The 19997-nt window shown below is 36.7% G+C and overlaps 1 protein-coding gene across 1 annotated transcript in view; it reads right to left on the reverse strand.

The window, feature by feature from the left end:
• Positions 1 to 19772, reverse strand: part of LOC149528337 (putative hydrolase C777.06c) — a 103966-nt gene extending 84194 nt beyond the window's left edge. The window contains exon 1 of the mRNA XM_089811699.1: positions 19465 to 19772. Coding sequence (XP_089667825.1) covers positions 19465 to 19667 — 203 coding nt within the window. The 5' untranslated portion in view covers positions 19668 to 19772. The remainder of the gene's footprint in view (positions 1 to 19464) is intronic.
• Between the last annotated feature and the right edge of the window lie 225 nt (positions 19773 to 19997).

Consider the following 19997-nt stretch of genomic DNA (forward strand, 5'->3'; position numbering starts at 1 on the left):
ATATAACAATGCACAAGAACAAGAAAGCCAACACCATAACACAAGGATTTTTGTTCTCAGGGATAACCCTTTTAAAGCAAAAAATCCAAGTGGGGATGATACCCACAAGATCATATACTAATATAGAAATATCCATGCTAAAAGATTTGACCCTATGACAAGTCGATACAATGCATTTAGTACATATGTCCCTATTAGAGGAAAAGTCCTTCTTGAAGGACTGAACCCTTGTTAAAAACTTAAAAGGTTCACAACTCTGTTAGGGGTTGATGAGGGACGAATAGCATGCGATGTGCAGTATGTTGACAGGTGTACAATGTGTGGTGTGGTGTTTGTGGAGTTCATGCAGTGTGTTGTTGCTAGGTGTACGGTGTGCGGTGCAGTGTTTGTGCGGTGTGTTGTTGCTAGGCTTATGGCGTGCGACGTGCAGTGTGCGATGAGGGACGTGCGACATGCAGTGTGGTGTTGTCAGACGTGCGGTGTTGTGGTGTTTGTGCAGTATGTTGTTGCCAAACATGTGGTGTGTGATGTGCGGTGTACGGTGAGGATGGAGTATGGAGGTAGTACAGCGGAGAGAGGGAGGTGTTGTGCGGAGATTGGAGAGAGAATACAAACTTATATGCAAATAATATTAGAACACCAAATCCATCAAATAAATACCAAGCATGAATAGATATTGAATACAGATTACCTCCAACTAATACTCGCATATAAAGATTGTGCTCCGATATGCCAGATCGGAGCAAAGTATTATAGGCAACGAAATAGGGTGAGGGTTGAATCCCGCCAAAACCAGAGTAGCCAAGTAGGGAAGATCTTCCACTTCCGAAATGGTGAACAATTCAGAACTCCAACAAGAATTCGCAAATACAAAGAAATAATCCAAATCACATACTAACCACTTCCTACACACCGCACATAAATACCCCTTCGGACAAAACTCCCAAGGTTTTCCAAAAGAATGCCAACCCGACAAACACCTACAAATAATTATTAAAAATTGGGGCCCATTATTAAATAATTAAAGGTTCAAATAATATTATTTAAATTTTGGGACCATTAATTATTTTAAGTATTTTATTAAAATTGGGGACATTACAAATCCTTGCCGCCCAAAGATTGCTTGTCCTTAACCAATTTACAAACTCCAGGATCCCAAACCATGCACAGATGCAAATTGCTATATCTGCTGAAAACTCCATGCTTCTTCAGGATCACATGTGCATAACTGAATTCAACCGAGATGAGTAGCTTGTCATCTAGCTTCCGCTGCGCCACTTTGATATAAACATTACAATATCCAAAACCACCAAGAACCCATGGAAGCCATTCATAAAACACATAGGTGCTCTGATCCAAAACCTTCATGGTATCACACACACTAATCTCCTTAGGAACCTCACGACTCATGTAGATTCTATTGTTTGCATGAGGAAGCCCTTCAGATGGAAAAATTGGAGTGATGCACGCCTTATGCACAACCAAAGGAAAAACTCCATATTCAACCAACTGTGGTTGCTCTTCAAAGGAATCATTGGTAGCATCTCCATGAAGTTGAACAACCATCGATAGAGCCTGCTCATTCAAAGGGTTGCTAATAGAACCCACATTTCCATAAAGATGATCATTGGGTGTTGGTTTGATGATATTTGTGCAGGTGTCTTCCTCTAGAATCCATTCCTTCATCCTCGACTCGAGTACCAAATAGATTTTGTCTTTGTAGTAGATGATGTCATTGCTTACCTTGTATCGGTCATCGTGAATGTTACCATCCATCAGTTTGCATGCTTGTGTTCTTGGAGTATTCGACCAACAGATGTGCCTTCCGATTAGCTGTAAACTGAAATAGAGACCATATGGCATCGTTGGGTGCCATAGTGTGATCCAAGTCCAAATTTTCAATTCTCCCAACAGGTTGGCAAAGTTACTAGCTCTGATACCACTGTATTGTTTCGCTTTACAAGAAATTTGGATATTTCTCCCCTTACAGGAAGTAATTGAGTTAAAATCTCAATTTTTTGTTTGTACAATGTAAATAGAGAAACCGTTTAGTGAAAGGGAGGACTATACAGAAGACAGGAGGCTAGGTGCAGTGAGATAAATTGAGTGTGTATTAAGAGCTTAATGACGTGCGGTGTGCAGTGCGCAGTGAGGGACGTATGGCATCGGTGTACGGTATGTTGTTGCCAGGCATGCAGTGTGCAGTGTGGTGTTCGAGTGGTGTGTTATTGCTAGGCGTGTGGTGTTCATGTGATGTGTTGTTGCCAGGCTTATGGCATGCGACATGTGTTGAGGGACGCGTAGCGTGTAGTGTGTAGTGTGTAGTGTGTGGTTGCTAGGCGTGTGGTGGTGTGGTGTCTATGCAATGTGTTGTTGCCAGACGTGTGGTGTGCAATGTGTTATGTTACATGGATCGTGTCTGCAAATGTAATAATATTGTCATTGTTGTAGATATGTTTCAAATGCAAATTTGGATCTCATATAAGTATGAGAGAAGGAGACATGTCTTTGAAGAGACATGTCTCCAAGGTTTAAACATCATTAGTTAGTATAAAATAATATAACTAACCATATGTATAACATATACATTATTATATATATATATATATAATTAATATAATATAATATATGTAATATATATTATATATTATATATGTAATATATATTATATATTATATATATAATATATATAAAGGAATATTTATATTATCATCAATAATGAAACTCATGGTTATATCAATCTAACTATAACCACAAACTTAACACTCCCTCTTAGGAAGGATTGATATAGAACATATTATTAAGATAATATCTTATACTTTCTATAATAGTCAACTACTTGTCTGTAGTCCGTCTTTCAGTCTAGATAGGAATGTTTCCTATCCTGTCTCTTTTTTCTTCAGTCCAGATAGGAATGTTTCCTATCCTGTCTCTAGTTTTGTTTCTAATTCTATCTTCAGTCTACGTTGTTTCTTTTAGAAACAACGTCCTTGTAATTCTTTATAAGGAACACATTTGTTCCTCTGTTAATCAATGAATCATCCGGAAATCCGTTAATCTGCCAACTCTTCTTGAATCTTGTTACATGGTATCAAAGCCATGATAAGCAATTTTTCGAAAAATTTATAATTTCTTTTGAAATTATCTGCTCACGACTGCCTCCTGGTCTGCAAAATCTGTGCCTGTATCCTTGGGAAAGCTCGCAATTTTTTTTCTGCAACTTGCGTCCATATATTTTCAAGCTCATTTGACAGCAAAATCGCGATTGTAGGGTCAAGGATAAGTTCGTTTTGTCTGCATTCTTCATCATTTGCGCTCTCCCTGGAAAAAAATCTGCCATTTTTATCAAGAAATCTGAAGTTTTTTCAAGTTTTTTTCAGCCTGGGCCGTTTTTTTTCGAAACCCTAATTTTTGGGGTCGAAAAAATATTTTGTTTGTAGATTCTTGGTGGGTTTTTCGAGAGCTCAACTGGGTTGTCGTCCGTTTTTCCTGGGTGCCTCGATTTTTGTGCCTCGATTTTCGAGCTAGCAGATCTAGAAAACGACAGCAGATTCCTAGGTTTTTCGAGCTCTCTTTTGGGTCATTCTTTGATTCTTCTGGGTCTTTCGTATTTTTGCCTCGAAGAACGTGCCTTCACAGATTTTCACAGTTTTTCATTGAAAAACGTGCCATGGCATCTCTGACAAATATTCTGCTCGAGAATAATTCCAAATTCAATGGTCGCAATTATGGAACTTGGAAGCAGCGCATCATCGCAATCTTCGAATATCGAAACACCGATCAACTTGTTCTGGGTGTTACGCAGCGTCAGACTTCTCCAGGTCCTGATCAAGGCGAAGCTGCATTTTTTGCCTTCTGAATCTGTTTCTGTTTTTTATGGGTTTGTTGATCTTCTCCTCAAAAATCATTTCAAGTTGTCTGTAATACGCAAGGTTGCGTGAGATTCTGGGTTTGTTGATTTTCTCCTCAAAAATCATTTCAAGTTGTCTGTAATACGCAAGGTTGCGTGAGATTCTGGGTTTGTTGATTTTCTCCTCAAAAATCATTTCAAGTTGTCTGTAATACGCAAGGTTGTGTGAGATTCTAGGTTTTACCGTTTTTTCCACAAAAACGAAGTTTTGTAAATGCAACCTATTTTGAGTCATAGCACTCTTCTGGCAAAGCTTCTTGGTTTCAACATTCTGTAGATCCAGGGAGGGTCTCAATTATCACAGAATGTTCCGACATCTGTACGTTGACCATTAAGGGAGGGTATTAAGATAATATCTTACACTTTCTATAATAGTCAACTACTTGTCTGTAGTCCGTCTTTCAGTCTAGATAGGAATGTTTCCTATCCTGTCTCTTTTTTCTTCAGTCCAGATAGGAATGTTTCCTATCCTGTCTCTAGTTTTGTTTCTAATTCCGTATTCAGTCTACGTTGTTTCTAAAAGAAACAACGTCCTTGTAATTCTTTATAAGGAACACATTTGTTCCTCTGTTAATCAATGAATCATCCGGAAATCCGTTAATCTGCCAACTCTTCTTGAATCTTGTAACACATATTATGTTCTTGAGTATACGAAGAGATATCATCTTAGTATGATATTCCTAGAATGGCATATTTACGGATATCAACATAAATCCATCAACACACACATATATTATATATGGAATTTGCTACAATTCATAATGAGACTAAATTTCTCAACACTTTTCCTTTTAGCAAGGAGGGAAATTAAACAAATACTAAAACTTCAATATAAGTTTGAATACCATATTAAGTGTGGTCTATTATAGATTTAAGTTATGGTGTCCGGCAATATCCGGCTCAAAGAACCATAACAATTTTCATGGTGTCTGGCAAATTCTGGCCTAATAACCATGATGGATATCAATGTGTCCGGCAAAATCCGGCCTATAACAATGACACCAATAATTTTCATGATGTCCAACAAGATCCGGCCTATAATCACGATGGATATCAATGTGTCTGGCATAATCCGGCCTATAACAATGACACCAATAATTTTCATGATCTCCGGCAAGATCTAGCCTATAATCATGATGGAAATCAATGTGTCCGGCTGGATCCGGCCTATAACAATGACACCAATAACCTTCAACACTTTTGATGTTAGAAGGTTGGTCATCTATTGATAAGATCATCACCTTACAATAGTTACCTTTTGTTCATTATCATAACTTCCAACACACCGGGACAACAACTTAATGTAGTCTGTTATGATAACAAGTCCAGTTATTGATAAGATCGTTACCTTTCAATAACTCCCCTCTAATTATATACATCAATGATAGATTGTCATCTTTCATGACATAATTACAACAGCATCCTGTAGTAACTCACATGATATCCACCATGAACCAAGACAGAGGGTGGACCCACCATAGCTGCTACTAGAGGGTGGAATAGAGGGTTTTCACCTCATACTTCTCTCTCCTAGACAAAAGCGCATTAAAAAGGCTCTCTTAGAACTTTACCTCATTGAAAAAATACCATCTACGAAGGATTGCATCTCAAACTTTCTCCTTTTGAACATCGATCCTAGGAAATCAAGTCCTCTAGTTACTTTCTCAAAAAAACTCTCTTCACCCAAGGATGCCTGTCAAACTCACTCTAAATCTGATATCAATCTTCTGCTAATAAGTCATCACTTCCTCATGATATATGTAGGAGTAGGCCCCTCAACATCATGCAGTCACCTACATGTATTTCTAGACTCCGTCTAAGTATCAATCTTCTAAGCTCCTGTGTTGTCTTCGAAGAAGTGTCATACTCATCTTAATGTAGAAGAATCTCATAAACTCAATCAAGTATGAGAGCCTCATTTTATCCATCTTGATCATCATGGTCTTTGGAGCTACTATCATTAGGTTGAGTCTGCAAAATATTTGGCAACATGTTTAAAGTACCAAATTTCTTTTCCTATAAGAATATCCTCAACCATAAAGGAAAAGATCAAGGCAAATAAACTTTATAGTATATATAGAAATTACAAATAAGAAGCAAGTAAATATATAACCAAAGATAATGAATACTTATCTGCACATTAACATTCTTGATACAAGTTGCTCCAATGAAGGTCCATATACATCAAACAAGAAAATTGCCTCTGTGTAAGGATTTGCCAAATAGTGGGAAAGGAACATTGATTATTATTCCCCCCACAATGTAAAATTCCCACTTTTATATCATTCAACAATTTTGCATCACATCAACAATTTAATAGATCTTAGAACCTTAGTATACTTGTACTATAGGAGATTGCAATAGAAGTGATCAGGTCGAACTTTCAACTCCATTTCTTATAATAACACTATTAATGTTGTTGATGTGCTTGAAGTATTTATTTTCTCTTTTAGAACATCACATGCCCATTATTCGAACATCTCATCTTTGTGGTGAGTACTATTTACTGACTATTAAGGACTCATTTATCATTTTACTAAACTAAACCATTGTCCTAATGAGTTCTGCCATCTATGCAATCTGTTGAAACGCACTATGTAGATTAGGGAGGAATGCTCAATAAAATTTGTACTTCCTAACATTGAGGAGGAGAAATAACTAAATAACTTTTGTGTTGCTGCAATGAGAAGTTGGCAGTGTGTTCCATTTAAAATCACATATACAACTTCTCCTCTTCCTTAAATATTCCACCCCTTATGATAGTCCATAGTTGGCCGATCTTTTATAGTTGGTCCAACTTAATGATGTAACATTGATACATCAAAATTTTCCACTCCAAATACTCACTACGTATTGTCATTAAACAAATCACTAATGTGTTTTGGAAGATCAATACTTTATGTATTACTATTCATTTATCATATGTCTATGTATGAAGTTGTCAACCCTGTTTATGTCTTCAAGGAATAATGTTACGGAAGGAATATTGTTACTTGATCAGTTTATCTAATATCACAGCTGATGAAATGAGTTTGAAACCTCTCTTGCTACACTATCAGCAACTTAATGCTATGCTTATTGCTTTTCAATATTGTCATGAGAGAGAAAGGAACTATATTTTGAGCTTGACTATAATGTTTCTCATTCATGACAGTGTATTTCCCTATAGACTAATAAACAGGGTTCAATGTCATTGTTTTCCAATATGATTTCATAGCCTCCACATAGCAACAAGGAGAGATGTTAATAGACAACATAAATACAGTGTCATTGTTGATGACCTAAGATATGACACTCTAGCACATATGGAGAGTATATAATGAGTTCTAGTTGATCTAATTATATGAACAATCACAAATAAAGACTTGTCTCAGAAGTGTTGGCACTATGATGTGCCTAGAGTATACTGATAGATTTGGAAGTGATTGCAAAATTCAATTACTGTACATATACAACAGACTACACTACATCAAAGTTACAAGAGATGCTTGATAATATCTGATACAAGTTATCAAGCCTGTTGTAGAATTCTAGTTGGTGGTTGACAGAGGCAAGTGAAAGCAAGAACAGGAGAAAAGCCCTACACAGGTGGAAACTACTGCAATCACACCAACAAAATGCATGAAACAGTTTAGAGAAACGTGCAAAGAATCATCAACACATTCAGTAGCAAATGAGTAGAAAAGTTATGATTGAAGTGTTGCACATATGCCACCATAGTCAATGTAAATTTGAAATTCATGTTAAACTTGGAATAGCCATATGCTGACAAAATGAAAAATTAGTAAGTGTATCGTGATAGATTCCTGAACGTCAGTGAGAGGTCGCACACCTCACCGCAAATCTTTTCTAGGCCTAACTTTTCACCCAGAATATTATCAGACTCTGCTCGCACATATTCAATACATGTGGCAAGCTTCAATCTATTCTTGTGAGAAGAAGATATAAGCATTAATTCTATATCAAGATTTGTAAGCAAGTTAAAAAAACCACACATGTTTTTCACAAGTTTGCAAACGGAAATATAACATCAAGGAGTAACCGTCTATAGAAAAGAGAACAAAACAAAAAGATAGTTCCAATGTGAATACGATGGACTCTTGTATATGCGATGTCTCTGGTACATTTAAAATAAACAATCATGACTCACGATATATGTAGTGAGAGGTATGACTGAAGACAAGTGACTCCAAAGAGGCATCAAAGACTAAGAGTTGCAATGATGAACCAAAATTGATGCTTGAACGGTGATTTATGAGACTTGGAGCACATCATATTTGGAGACGTGATTGAAGTCTATGGATGATTATCGTGGCTAAGTCCTTTTATGCTTAGCTACATTATTTTTGGCAATTTTTACCCCACGTGTTGTGTTATTATATGTGTTGCATTACCAGGTCATTTGATCCTTGATTCTTACCCCATACCTTGATTGCCTCTTTCATTGAACTGTCCACCATAGCAAGTAACTCTGTGCTATTGACAATTCAAAGCATTGTTTCGTTTCGATCCATCTTCAATTGTTTCTAACTCTACTAATTAAACAACCGAGTTTACATTTTGCTCCTCATAACTTGCATGTTGCTTTTATGATTAAACGTCCTCTTCGTTTGCGGCTCTGTACTTATGTAAAGTATTTTCTCTTTTTATTTGTCAACGATGGGTCTACCTATCCAATAACAATCATGGATTTATATGTAGGTATGATGTGTCCCGACACCACTAACACCTACATCATGATCCGCCCAGTAATAAATGCCTTTTCAAATGTAATTTTCTTCTATGAGATTGATCGTTTGGTATATCTATTCATGTATTTGTATCAATTTTACATAGATCTATTTCTTTGATTTGCAAACTGGCTCTGATACCATGTTAAGTAACATGGATCGTGTCTGCAAATGTAATAATATTGTCATTGTTATAGATATGTTTCAAATGCAGATTTGGATCTCATATAAGTATGAGAGAAGGAGACATGTTTTTGAAGAGACATGTCTCCAAGGTTTAAACATCATTAGTTAGTATAAAATAATATAACTAACCATATGTATAACATATACATCATCATTATTATTATTATTATTATTATTATATATATAATATAATATAATATAATATAATATAATATAATGTAATATATGTCATATATATATTATATTATATATATAAAAGAATATTTATATTATCATTAATAATGAAACTCATGGTCATATCAATTTGACTGTAACTACAAACTTAACACAATGTGTGGAGTGTGATGAGGATGGAGTAGCGAGGGATGTAGTACGACGGATGGAGGGAGCTGTTGCGCAAAGATTGGAGAGAGAATACAAACTTATATGCTAACAATATTAGGACACCAAATCCATCAAATAAATACCAAGCATGAATAGATATTGAAAACAAATAACCTCCAATTAATACTCGCATGCAAAGATGGTGCTCTTATTTGCCAGGGTGAGGGTTAAATCCCACCAAAACCAGAATAGCCAAGTAGGGAAGATCTTTCACTTCTGAAATGGCGAACAATCCAGAACTCCAACAGGAATTCGCAAATACAAAGATAAACCAAATCACATACTAACAACTTCCTACACGCCGCACATAAATACCCCTTCAAACAAAACTCCTGAGGGTTTACAAAAGAATGTTGATGTGACAAACACCTACAAATAATTATTAAAAATGGAGCCCCTTTATTTTTTAATTAAAGGTCCAAATTATATTATTTAGAATTTGGAACAGTTAATTATTTAAAGTATTTTATTAAAATTGGGGACATTACAAGGGGTGCTGAAGATACGTACAGATATTTCTTCTAGAGGTAATCCTAGGCATGTTGGGATTGGTAGTGTTGGCGATGATAATTTTGGGGTTGTTGAGTTTCTTTTCTCTATGTAAAAAAAGCTACCACATCAATTATCTAATGGAAGCCTATGTTGTTTATTTGCTTTGGAGAAGGGTTGTGCTCTTGGTTAGAGAGAGAGATGTGAATTTGACTCGGAAATTGTGATTGATTTGTTGAATAAGGGGTATGTGGAGGGATCAAAATAGCAATTAGCCTTGGTGATCTTACGTTTTGAGATTGAGCATCTCCTTGGATTTTAATTTCTTCAACCATATTCCCCGAGATTGCACTAGATGGCAGATTGTCTAATAAAATGGGCCTTCAATTGGATGGGTACATAGAATATTGGGGGTTGGAGTCTCTTATTGTTGGAGTAATCTCGGATGTTAAAAGAGTTGGTTATGGATGACATGAGAGTTTTCTTAGGTGTTGAGTCCTGATTGGTTGGGTATTTTCCTTGTCTACTTGGTTGTTCGAGTCGACTCTTCTGCTCTACTTGTTGTCGCCACCTATTATTTCTTTACACAAGGAAGCCAAATTCAGTTATTCAGTTTGATGAAATATTTAAAATACCCACCCACAGGATAGTAGGGCCAACCGAAGCAATTGATCACCCTAGATCTTAGTTACCCTTGCATTGATCTGTGGTGAATGATAAAGTTTTACCCCTCATCTTTAAATAAAATAAATATATACATTGAGGAGGAAATATTTGAAAGGGTGGAAGCTTAGAGAATTATTAGGTACAACCCTCAACATTCTATCAAACTTCAACAACTCTCTTATTAATTACATTTACCATGAGGCCAACTCAGAGGTGCGTAGCCTTATCGACATGGCAACTAACAAGATCAAGAGAATTGAAATAGTTTCAAATCAAGATGAGTAGCAGAACTGGCCCCATAGGCATGGAACATCCAAAACATTTGGAAGAATAATATTCAAGATGAGTTAGAGTAAATGCATAAGCTAGCTAAGGACATACTCTTGAATCTCTTACTCTTACAAAATTAATACCAATACCCATGTATGTGTCATATGGATGGAAATGGATTAAAATTTTGGAAGTGTGTACATTTCCTTGCTCAAAGTGTCAAAGGTACAATTTCAAGAGTGGCGAGAATGGAAACTCCCATTAAGTTGACAAGCTTGCTCAAGCAAATGACATTCTTAGGAGAGATAACAAAGAAAAGACTTAAAAGAAACTTCAAAACTCACCATAAATTAATCCTCTTTGCTGCCAAGTGTGTGCTAGGAGAGGAATTCTTGGCAACAAACCACAAGCATAGAGCTTACAAAAGCATCTTTTCAATGTTGTTGGCTTTGATTATGGCCATTGGGAATCAATGTAGATGGCCAAAGCTTTGGACCTTGTAAAAATGTAGTTTCTAGAAGATATGGAAGAGCAACTAGTGGTGGCCAATTTCAGGGAAGAAACCCCTTTACCTACTTCCTCTAGCTTAAAGACAAGGGTTCTAAGATGGAAAACTTCTCTCTTGTGTTCACCTCCAAGCACACTAGTCTTGCTCATAATTGCCAAAATGCCACAAAAGGTGTTGCTTTCCTCAAGAAGATACTAGGACTCATGCAGACAAATGGGATTGAATGGTTGCCAAAGTTCATCAACAAGGAACACTTGGGCTAACTTTTTGTAGACCATTGTTACCAACGGATGTGTCCTCGAGCTTTCTTCACTGAAAGAACTCAAGGACACCTCAAGAACATCCCCTAGATGTCTCATTGTACTAATTTTTGAGTTATGATATTTTGTTTGGCTTCGACTCTCATGTGAACCCTTAATTTAAATTAATTAACACAAACATTATATGTTAAGGTTCTATAATGTATATAAGCATGCTTTATCCATGTTTTATATAATATCTAATATTTCCCTATATATTTTAAAGTTTTGCTTTTTTTTTTGAAGTTGTACCCTTTATTGTCCCTTTCATTCTCTAAAAAGGCAAAAAAAATTGTCACAAAAAACAATTTCCCTGTTGGGATAACATATTTGTAGGCAGCTAAAAACATCCTTAATTAAATAAATATAAATAATTATTTAATTATTCTAACCTCTCAAGTTAAATAAATAAATATTTATATTCAATTAATTCATTCATTAAGCTTTTCTTTCCTGTAGTAAAATAAATATTTATTATTAATTTAATTATCTTCATCCCACCCCTTCCAAATATTAATTATTACATGCTCCTATTTATTTGATTAATTCATTATCCTCTCCTATCTAACCATAGCCCTCTAACTTGGTCACATGGATCATAATCTAAATTCATAGTCATGTGATAAGTCCAAAAACAAATAATATTCCACCAACCTGCTTATTAGGTGACGAGCATCTTGTGCCGTGAAAAAATTGGCAGAGCGTGAGACTCTTTACCGGTGCCTGGCTTCTCGCAAGTCGCAAGTCGCGTCTGAGGCAATGACAATCCTCTGCTGCTAGCCACGAGGAAGAAGAAATAGCCGCTGCGGCGTTAGCAGGACGAGTTTTGGCGAGGAAGATAGCGTGGTGGAAGACTGTGCGAGTGGGAGACAAAAGCGTTTGACATGCGTAGAGTGTAGGGCCCTCTTCTTCTGCACTTTCAAATAAAGGAGTAGGCAGTAGGCAGTAGGAGATAAAAGGAGCGGATAAAACAGGCAGATTACGTAGGCAGGATCACATTACATAGGTAGTGCAGATATCAAAGGTTTCTTCTCTCAAGGTAGGGTCAACAACAACGGCAATCGGTGCAGAGGCAGATTTGGTTTGGTCGACAGTCTTGGCAACTAGTGGGCCCAGCCATCCAGTGCTAAAGGCTTTGTTATTACTAGTGGGTCCATATTTGCGGGCTTCCAGAGGTAGATCCCAGGTACGCCTTTTCCCTTATTCTTACCTCTTACATTTCAATGTACACCTGTTTGGGCTTCCTTTATTATTGCTCCTGGCTTTGGTAAATTTACAACGGTAAAACAACATAAAGAATATATATCAAAGCACCATTGTGTCCTCATGGAAGGAACAAATGAGGAAATCACAGAAACACCTGCAAAGAAGATACTTGTACAAGTATCATTGATTGATCAATCAAAGATAATAGAGACATAGCTAGAACTAGGTGGGTCCACCTTGCAAAACACAGGATCTGTCAGTAACAAGGTGGCAGAGAATCTGATAGTCAGGGCACCTGTACCAGCAGAACAACAAACTAATCTGGGAGAAACTACGAAACACAATGACATCTCTGGTAACAATGGCTTGGTCCTGACATACAGGGATAGTTTAATGCACAGCAGCATCATCAAGTGGAATCAAGGGAGTTTCCTCATTCTTCCAGGACACTCAGCCGGACACGCAAGTTCATTCAATCTTGGAGGGACAAATGGTAATTTACCCACAAACACTTTGAGCTTCTCACAAGCCAGTGGACCACCCACAGGAGGAATCTACACCTATGTGAATGCCAAGCAATATAAAAGAATAATTAGGCGGAGAAAGATACGAAAGTTTAAAAATGCAAAAAGAGGGAAGTTAGCAGCTTTACTTCCGAAATCGATTCCACATACCTCAGACAGCTCAAGGGAGGCAGAAATAAATCTGAGGCTGACTGAAATCTCTGAAACAATTAAGCGGTTTGATAATATCAAAGATATTAACGGTAAAGAGAAGACAAATAATTCTCAGGTGATAGACACAGTGGAAGATGGGCTGCCAAATAATTACAGCCCCACAAGGACACCTATGACGTGGTATCCAGACATCTTTGTAAATGATTTGGTAGCTATGAAGGAGAGGGTGTGGGCGCTTGAAGAGAGGAGCCAAATAGAAAGTATCACAATGAAAAGAGTTACTGAGGATAACTGGAAATTGACAGCGGAGGTCAAATCACTTAGAGAACAAATTCAAAAATTGCAATTTAATATGGAAAAAGGAGAGTATGAATTAATATTGTTAAAGAAAGAAGTAGGAGAAAAGAGGACAGCAGCAAGTACTACGGGAGAAGGAGAGGCTACGGAAAGAGATGAAACTCCGCAAATGAAAAATATACAAGATGCCATGGCCAATATGGAAATAAAAGAGAATCAACTCAGAGAACAAATTGAAGAAGTTAGATCATGGGCTAACATAGTAAAGGGACCAGCAAACACTCCTATTGACAACATAGAAAAGCAAGTTCGGAGACAGATTAAAGAGGAAAAAGAAAGAAATGAGAAAGCAGCAAATATTATCATCAAAGGACTACGAGACTATGGAGAACAGGAGAAAACAACGGATTTAGTTAAAGACTTTTTTAAAGACCAATTAGACTGGCATGAAACAACCATACAAGCACAAAGAATCGGAAAATGGATTAGAGGAGGCAAAGACAGACATGTTAGAGTGACAATGAGGAATACAGGAGATAAAAACAGCATTTTCAGTAAGAGGAAGTTTCTTAGAGGCACACACATATATCTTGATGATGACCTCACTGTAACTCAGCAAGAAGAAAGGCGGAAGGAATGGGAAAAAGTGAAAACAGCGAGAGAAAACGGCAAGTGGGCGTGGCTACAAAATGGCAAAGCCCAAATTAGCGACAAAATCACAAACAATAAATAGGAACTCGGGCCCACCTAGGAACATTTAACTATAGTTAGTTGGAACTGTAGAGGTTATCCTTGGAGAAGAGGACCTGGGTTAGGGTCGATAGCTAAAGAAAATGACATCATTATGCTTACCGAGACGCATGAGCATGATGGATGTAGGGTTCCAGATTTTGAAGGGTATACGAAGGTATCACTGTGGAATGAGAAGATAGATAATGGTAAGGGGCATGGAGGCATCACCGTTCTAATAAAAGAAACTTGGAGCAGATTTGTAAACTTAGAGAAAGAAGATGTAAACAAGCAGTATATTTGGATTAAAATTACAAAGAATCAAATTACTACAAGGGTGGTTGTCTGTTACTTCGCCCCAAAAAGCTCAAAAATGTATAAAAAGCATAGATTGGATCGAGAAGACCCATTCGCTGCACTCAAAAAAGACATAGCAGCCTTTAGCTCTCTAGGGGAAATAATGATAATAGGGGATTTCAATGCTAGAACAGCAAACAACCAAACTCTCAATCTTGAGGAGAGCTACAGTGAAAGCAGAAATCCAATTTGGCTTGAAGAAGAAGGGACACAAAAAAGGGAAAGATCTTCGCAGGATAGCATGGGAAAGATTAATCATTTTGGTGCTGAATTACTAAGTGTATGCTGCCTATATAACATGGTCATATGTAATGGTTTCGAAAAGTGGCCTAAATCAGGTGGAATCACATGCAAAAGATACAATGGACAAAGTGTTGTTGACTATGTAATATGCTCGCAAGAATATGTCGCAAAGATAATTAACTTTAAGATAGAGGACTGCCCCATGGAGATAAAATCTGATCATAACCCCATTTTGATAAGGGTGGCCACTCACTTTAAAGATCAACATATTGTCCCAAAACCTTTACAAAAGAGGAAGAGGATTCCGATTGGTAAAGTTTTAATGACACAAGAAAACCATGCTACTTTCCAAAACTCTCTTTTGCGGCTGTCTAGAGTTCTGGGAAACCATCCCGAGTCTGATAAACAACATTACATGGACAAGGATAATCTTGTTCTTACTATCATTAAAGCATTGGAAGAGTGTAAAAGATCTAGGGCCACAAGAGAAGCCATGAACACTTTTCCGGCTAATTTGTGGTTTGATGAAGAATGCAAAACAGCAAAAAGAAATTGGAAAAAGAACATAAATAAAGAAAGTAGAAAGGAGTATGATCAGCTGATTAAAAAGAAGAAAGGAGAATATGTAAATAAGAGAAGAATCGAGTTGATTAATCTTGGTAAAAAAAACCCCAGAAAGTTTTGGAAAGAACTTCAACAGAGAAAAACTCAGATAGAGAACAACATAACAGGAACCAAATGGCTGGAATATGCCAAGACTCTCTACAAGTGTGATCTAGGAGAACGTAGAACCATGGAAACAGAGACTACAGGGGAGTTATTCAGTGAAAATGATATTATCCAAGGCATAAGGAGGTTAGCTGCCGGTAAAGCGCAAGATATAGATGGGCTTCAAGCTGAATATTTAAAATGGGGTGTTGAAACCCTCACACCACACATCACTAAAATTTTCAACAGTGTCAATATAGAAGGTTTCCCTGTAAAATGGACAACAAGTGTGGTGATCCCACTCCACAAAAGTGGAGATATAAATAATCCTTCTAATTACCAAACCATCATGATCAATCCACTTTTTGGCAAGTTATTTGGCAGCTTGGTAGAACAAAAAATCAGCAACTGGGCTGAAACAGAAGGCAAACGTGCAATAGGGCAAGCAGGCTTTAGACCGAAGCACTCTACTATAGATCATGGCATCACTCTTAGATACTTGATTGAGAAAGTTTGGGACACTCCGGGGAACGAGGCTTTTTGTTGTTTCGTGGACTTTAAAAAAACATTCGAAACAGTGCCACGTAATAAATTATGAGATAGAATGGAAGAGTTGGAAGTTCCTAAAGAACTTAGGTCAGCAGTTTACAGATATTATGAGCAGGTCAAAGCTAAAATCAGAACGACAGAAGGGCTATCAGAAAATTATGACAGCAACATCGGGGTTAAGCAAGGGTGTCCGCTATCTCCAACATTATTCGGGCTCTATATTGACAAGTTAGAAGAGTGGATAAACAAGACCAATGGTGAGGGGATGCAGCTAGCCCACTTTGTGATAAGATTGCTCTTATATGCGGATGATCTCATAATTTTTGCTAGAACAGCTAAAGGTTTGAAAGAGCACTTGACAGCACTTAAAAAATTTTGTCATGAAGTAGGAATGCAAGTTAACACTAGTAAAACCAAAATTATGATCTTCTCGTTGAAGAAGAATAGGGGCATACAAGACGAGTTTCTATTGGAAAATAGCCCACTTGAGATTGTGGAAGAGTACAAATACTTGGGCATTGATTTTCATAACAAACTCAATTGGGATACTTGCAGATCAAAAAAGATCCAAGGGGGCTGGAAGGCGTTATACTCTTTACAAAACAAGTGCAGGAACGCAGAATTATGGGATTGGACGACCATGAAAACTCTTTTTGGTTTGCTGGTCACTCCGGTTATTTTATACGGATGTGAAGTGTGGGGAGGTAGTATGTCCGAACAAAAATGGCAACAAGTAGAAAGAATTCAAAAACACTTCATCACATGCAATCTTAAAGTCAAGACCACAGTTCCGTATGAGATCCTTTTGGTGGAGGTGGGTTCCTATCCATTAGAAGCCGTTGCTTTGGTCCGAATGATAAGCTACTTAAAGAAAACCCAAGGTCTGGAAACACATCGTTGGCCCAAGTTGATCATAGAGGAAAAACTTGTGAGGCGGAAAAGCACATGGATGAAGCAAAATGACAAATGGATGCGAAAATGGGATATCAACATCCAAACTTGCCCGGATAACATTACAGAAATAAAAAAGTTTGTCAATGAAAAATTTCACAATATTCTGTGGACAAGATGCACAGGGCGGAAAAAATCCTATTACATTAAAGAATTTAATCCCACTTATAGTCATGATGAAAAGGCATATATAAGAGCACCTATTAACTGGAAAGCAAAAATGTTGATGGCACAACTTAGAACTAGTTCACATCGGCTGCGATGTGAAACTGGTAGGTGGCAAGTTCCAAAGGTAGAGTGGGCAGACAGAACATGTTTATTTTGTAATATGGGAATAGTTGAGACAGAGCAGCACTTTGTCAAGGATTGCCTGGCTTACAATGACATCAGATCTGGTTATACAAAAATATTGCAAAACAAGGACTTCAACTATTTATTCGAGGAAGATCAAGTGAAGAGAGCAGCGGATTTGATTACTAAACTTCAGAAAAGGAGAGACAAGTTATCCAAAACTTTACAACTGACTAGTTCCACTCCTGACTCAGGAGGGTGATTGCATGGGTCCCATAGACTACTTTAGTCTCGTGGACGTCATTAAAATCTATCATATAATATCATATCAGTGCCTCACTCCCTTCTCTCTCTCCTTCATGAATTCATTCAACTAGATACCCATTAAATGATTAATGCACCTCTTAATATCATCCCTCTATTCATTAAACCTCTTAATCCTATTCACTTTCCTCTCACCTCTTAATCATGGTCATTCATCTCTTAGCCTCTTAATATGAGGCCTTGAATCTCTTGGAGATTTTTACAAAATAAAAGACTTTTTCTCGCATATTTGCCCATCTAGAATCTAAAGGAATTCAAGAGACATCTATATTGCTTGGAGAATACCTATTAGAGCTTCATAGAACCCACTTAGCTTCACTAATTGGAGAGAAATCATTTTTCAATATTAATTGACTGTAAGTAGGTGAAATCTCCATTTCTCCAGTTCTTCATTGCTATAATCATGCTTAGGCAAGAGCCTACAACATGATGGCAACATGTAAGCCTCTTATGTGGGAGGTCTTCGGTTCCAATCTTACTCGATATAAACACTTACTAATAATTAATTTCAATGCATAATTATAATTAGTCTAGGCCTGCATCATGCTTGCATTATCAGTCAACCACACTTCACTATTATCCACAAGCTCTTAAGGATAGGCTAATTAAGTCAAGCTTATTATGTTTGAAAAGGTACATTTTTTTTATTGGCTTGTAAATTTTAGGTTGTGATTGGATTTTTTAGAGTTTAAAATAGGGTTACACTTCAGATTTCAAAATATAAATAATCCAGCCTAAGTCATAGCATACGCTGAATTTCATCCATGAAGTTCAAATTTCAGTGAATTTTTACCCTTTCTGAACTACATCCAAATTTTATGATATTTGATATAAAATTGTTATTTATAATAGTATTATTTAATTTTAGAACAATATTGAGTTATTTAGTTTAATTATTTAACAATGTCAAACTATTTTGACAATTTTGTGGATATATTACTTATATTTAAAAATAAATAAATATATACAAGTAAAATTTAATGTCGATTTTTTTTTTTTTTGAGTTTTTACCCTTACAAAATTTCATCCAAATTTTATGATCAACAAACTCAAATTCGAATTCAAACCTTGTGACTTAACATCCAGCTGCTGTATGGTTTCAAATACGCATATGCAAGGCTCCAGTTTTGCTGGATCTGCAATTATACCGTGTCAAAGTTTTAGTTTCTAGAGACAAGGCTTCCAAGTTTTTCTGGTCAATGCCCTTGTGTAGATGTAAGGGCAGCAGCCCAAATCATATGAAATGCATATTTTTGATCCATTAATAAAAAGGGAGCGATCCCCTGGGCTGTAATACATTGTTTAAAACAAAGTACACAGATATTTTACGAAAAATGCACAAACTGCTGGATATCCACTGGCCAAACTGAATAGTGATCATTTAGCATTTATTTTTAATTAATATTTTTAATCTCAGGAACTAAATATCATTAAATTATTTAGAAAATGCAGAATCTAAACCACCGGTTTTTCAATTTAACCCAGACAACTGATATTTACAGCTTTACTCTAAACCAATGCTCTTAACCCTAAAATTAAATATGGTAAAATTAAATAACAAAATTACCCTGTAAACATAATTATAGTTTACCTGTAAACATAATTATAGTTGAATTGTCCACAAAAGTTCCAAGATTCAAATGACGTTTTTACATTCGCGTTTACAATTTAGTAAAAATGTACCCCTCACCTGTAATTTGGATTTGTTTCGGGAGGAGACGACATGGACTTATGACAGACCTCGCAAGGAGGATTCGACGGCTGCAGGAGGCACATTGGGTTGGGAACTCCCGAAGAACATCCACTCCCCAAGAATATCAAAGCAGAAGACCCTTTGCCAGATCCGACGCCATTCAAGTTCTCATTAATGCAGCAACATTCTTCGCAGCTCATTCTGTAATTCCTTTTGCTGCTGGAGGGAATCGAACTGTTGACGTCGCGTGTAGACAAATTAAATTCGAGAAAGACAAATAAGTGAATGTCAATTTCCGTTGGCCTGGGCGTTTGGGTAATGTGTCCAGTATTTAAGGTGGAGGCCCATTTTTAGGGGCTGTAACTGCGATAGTTTTTAATAATTTTAAGGGTGCTGTTAATGAAATTTATAATTTAATTTAATTATGAAAGTTTCTAGTTTTTGAGTTTACAGAAGTGGATGGTATATGATTACTTTGCATATTTACAGTAAAAAAAGTTATTTATTTATTTGTATTTGTATTAGTAATA

The sequence above is a fragment of the Cupressus sempervirens genome, chromosome 11, assembly GCF_028749045.1.
Source record: "Cupressus sempervirens isolate cs-2001-9-10 chromosome 11, ASM2874904v1, whole genome shotgun sequence".
Taxonomy (NCBI): Eukaryota; Viridiplantae; Streptophyta; class Pinopsida; order Cupressales; family Cupressaceae; genus Cupressus; species Cupressus sempervirens.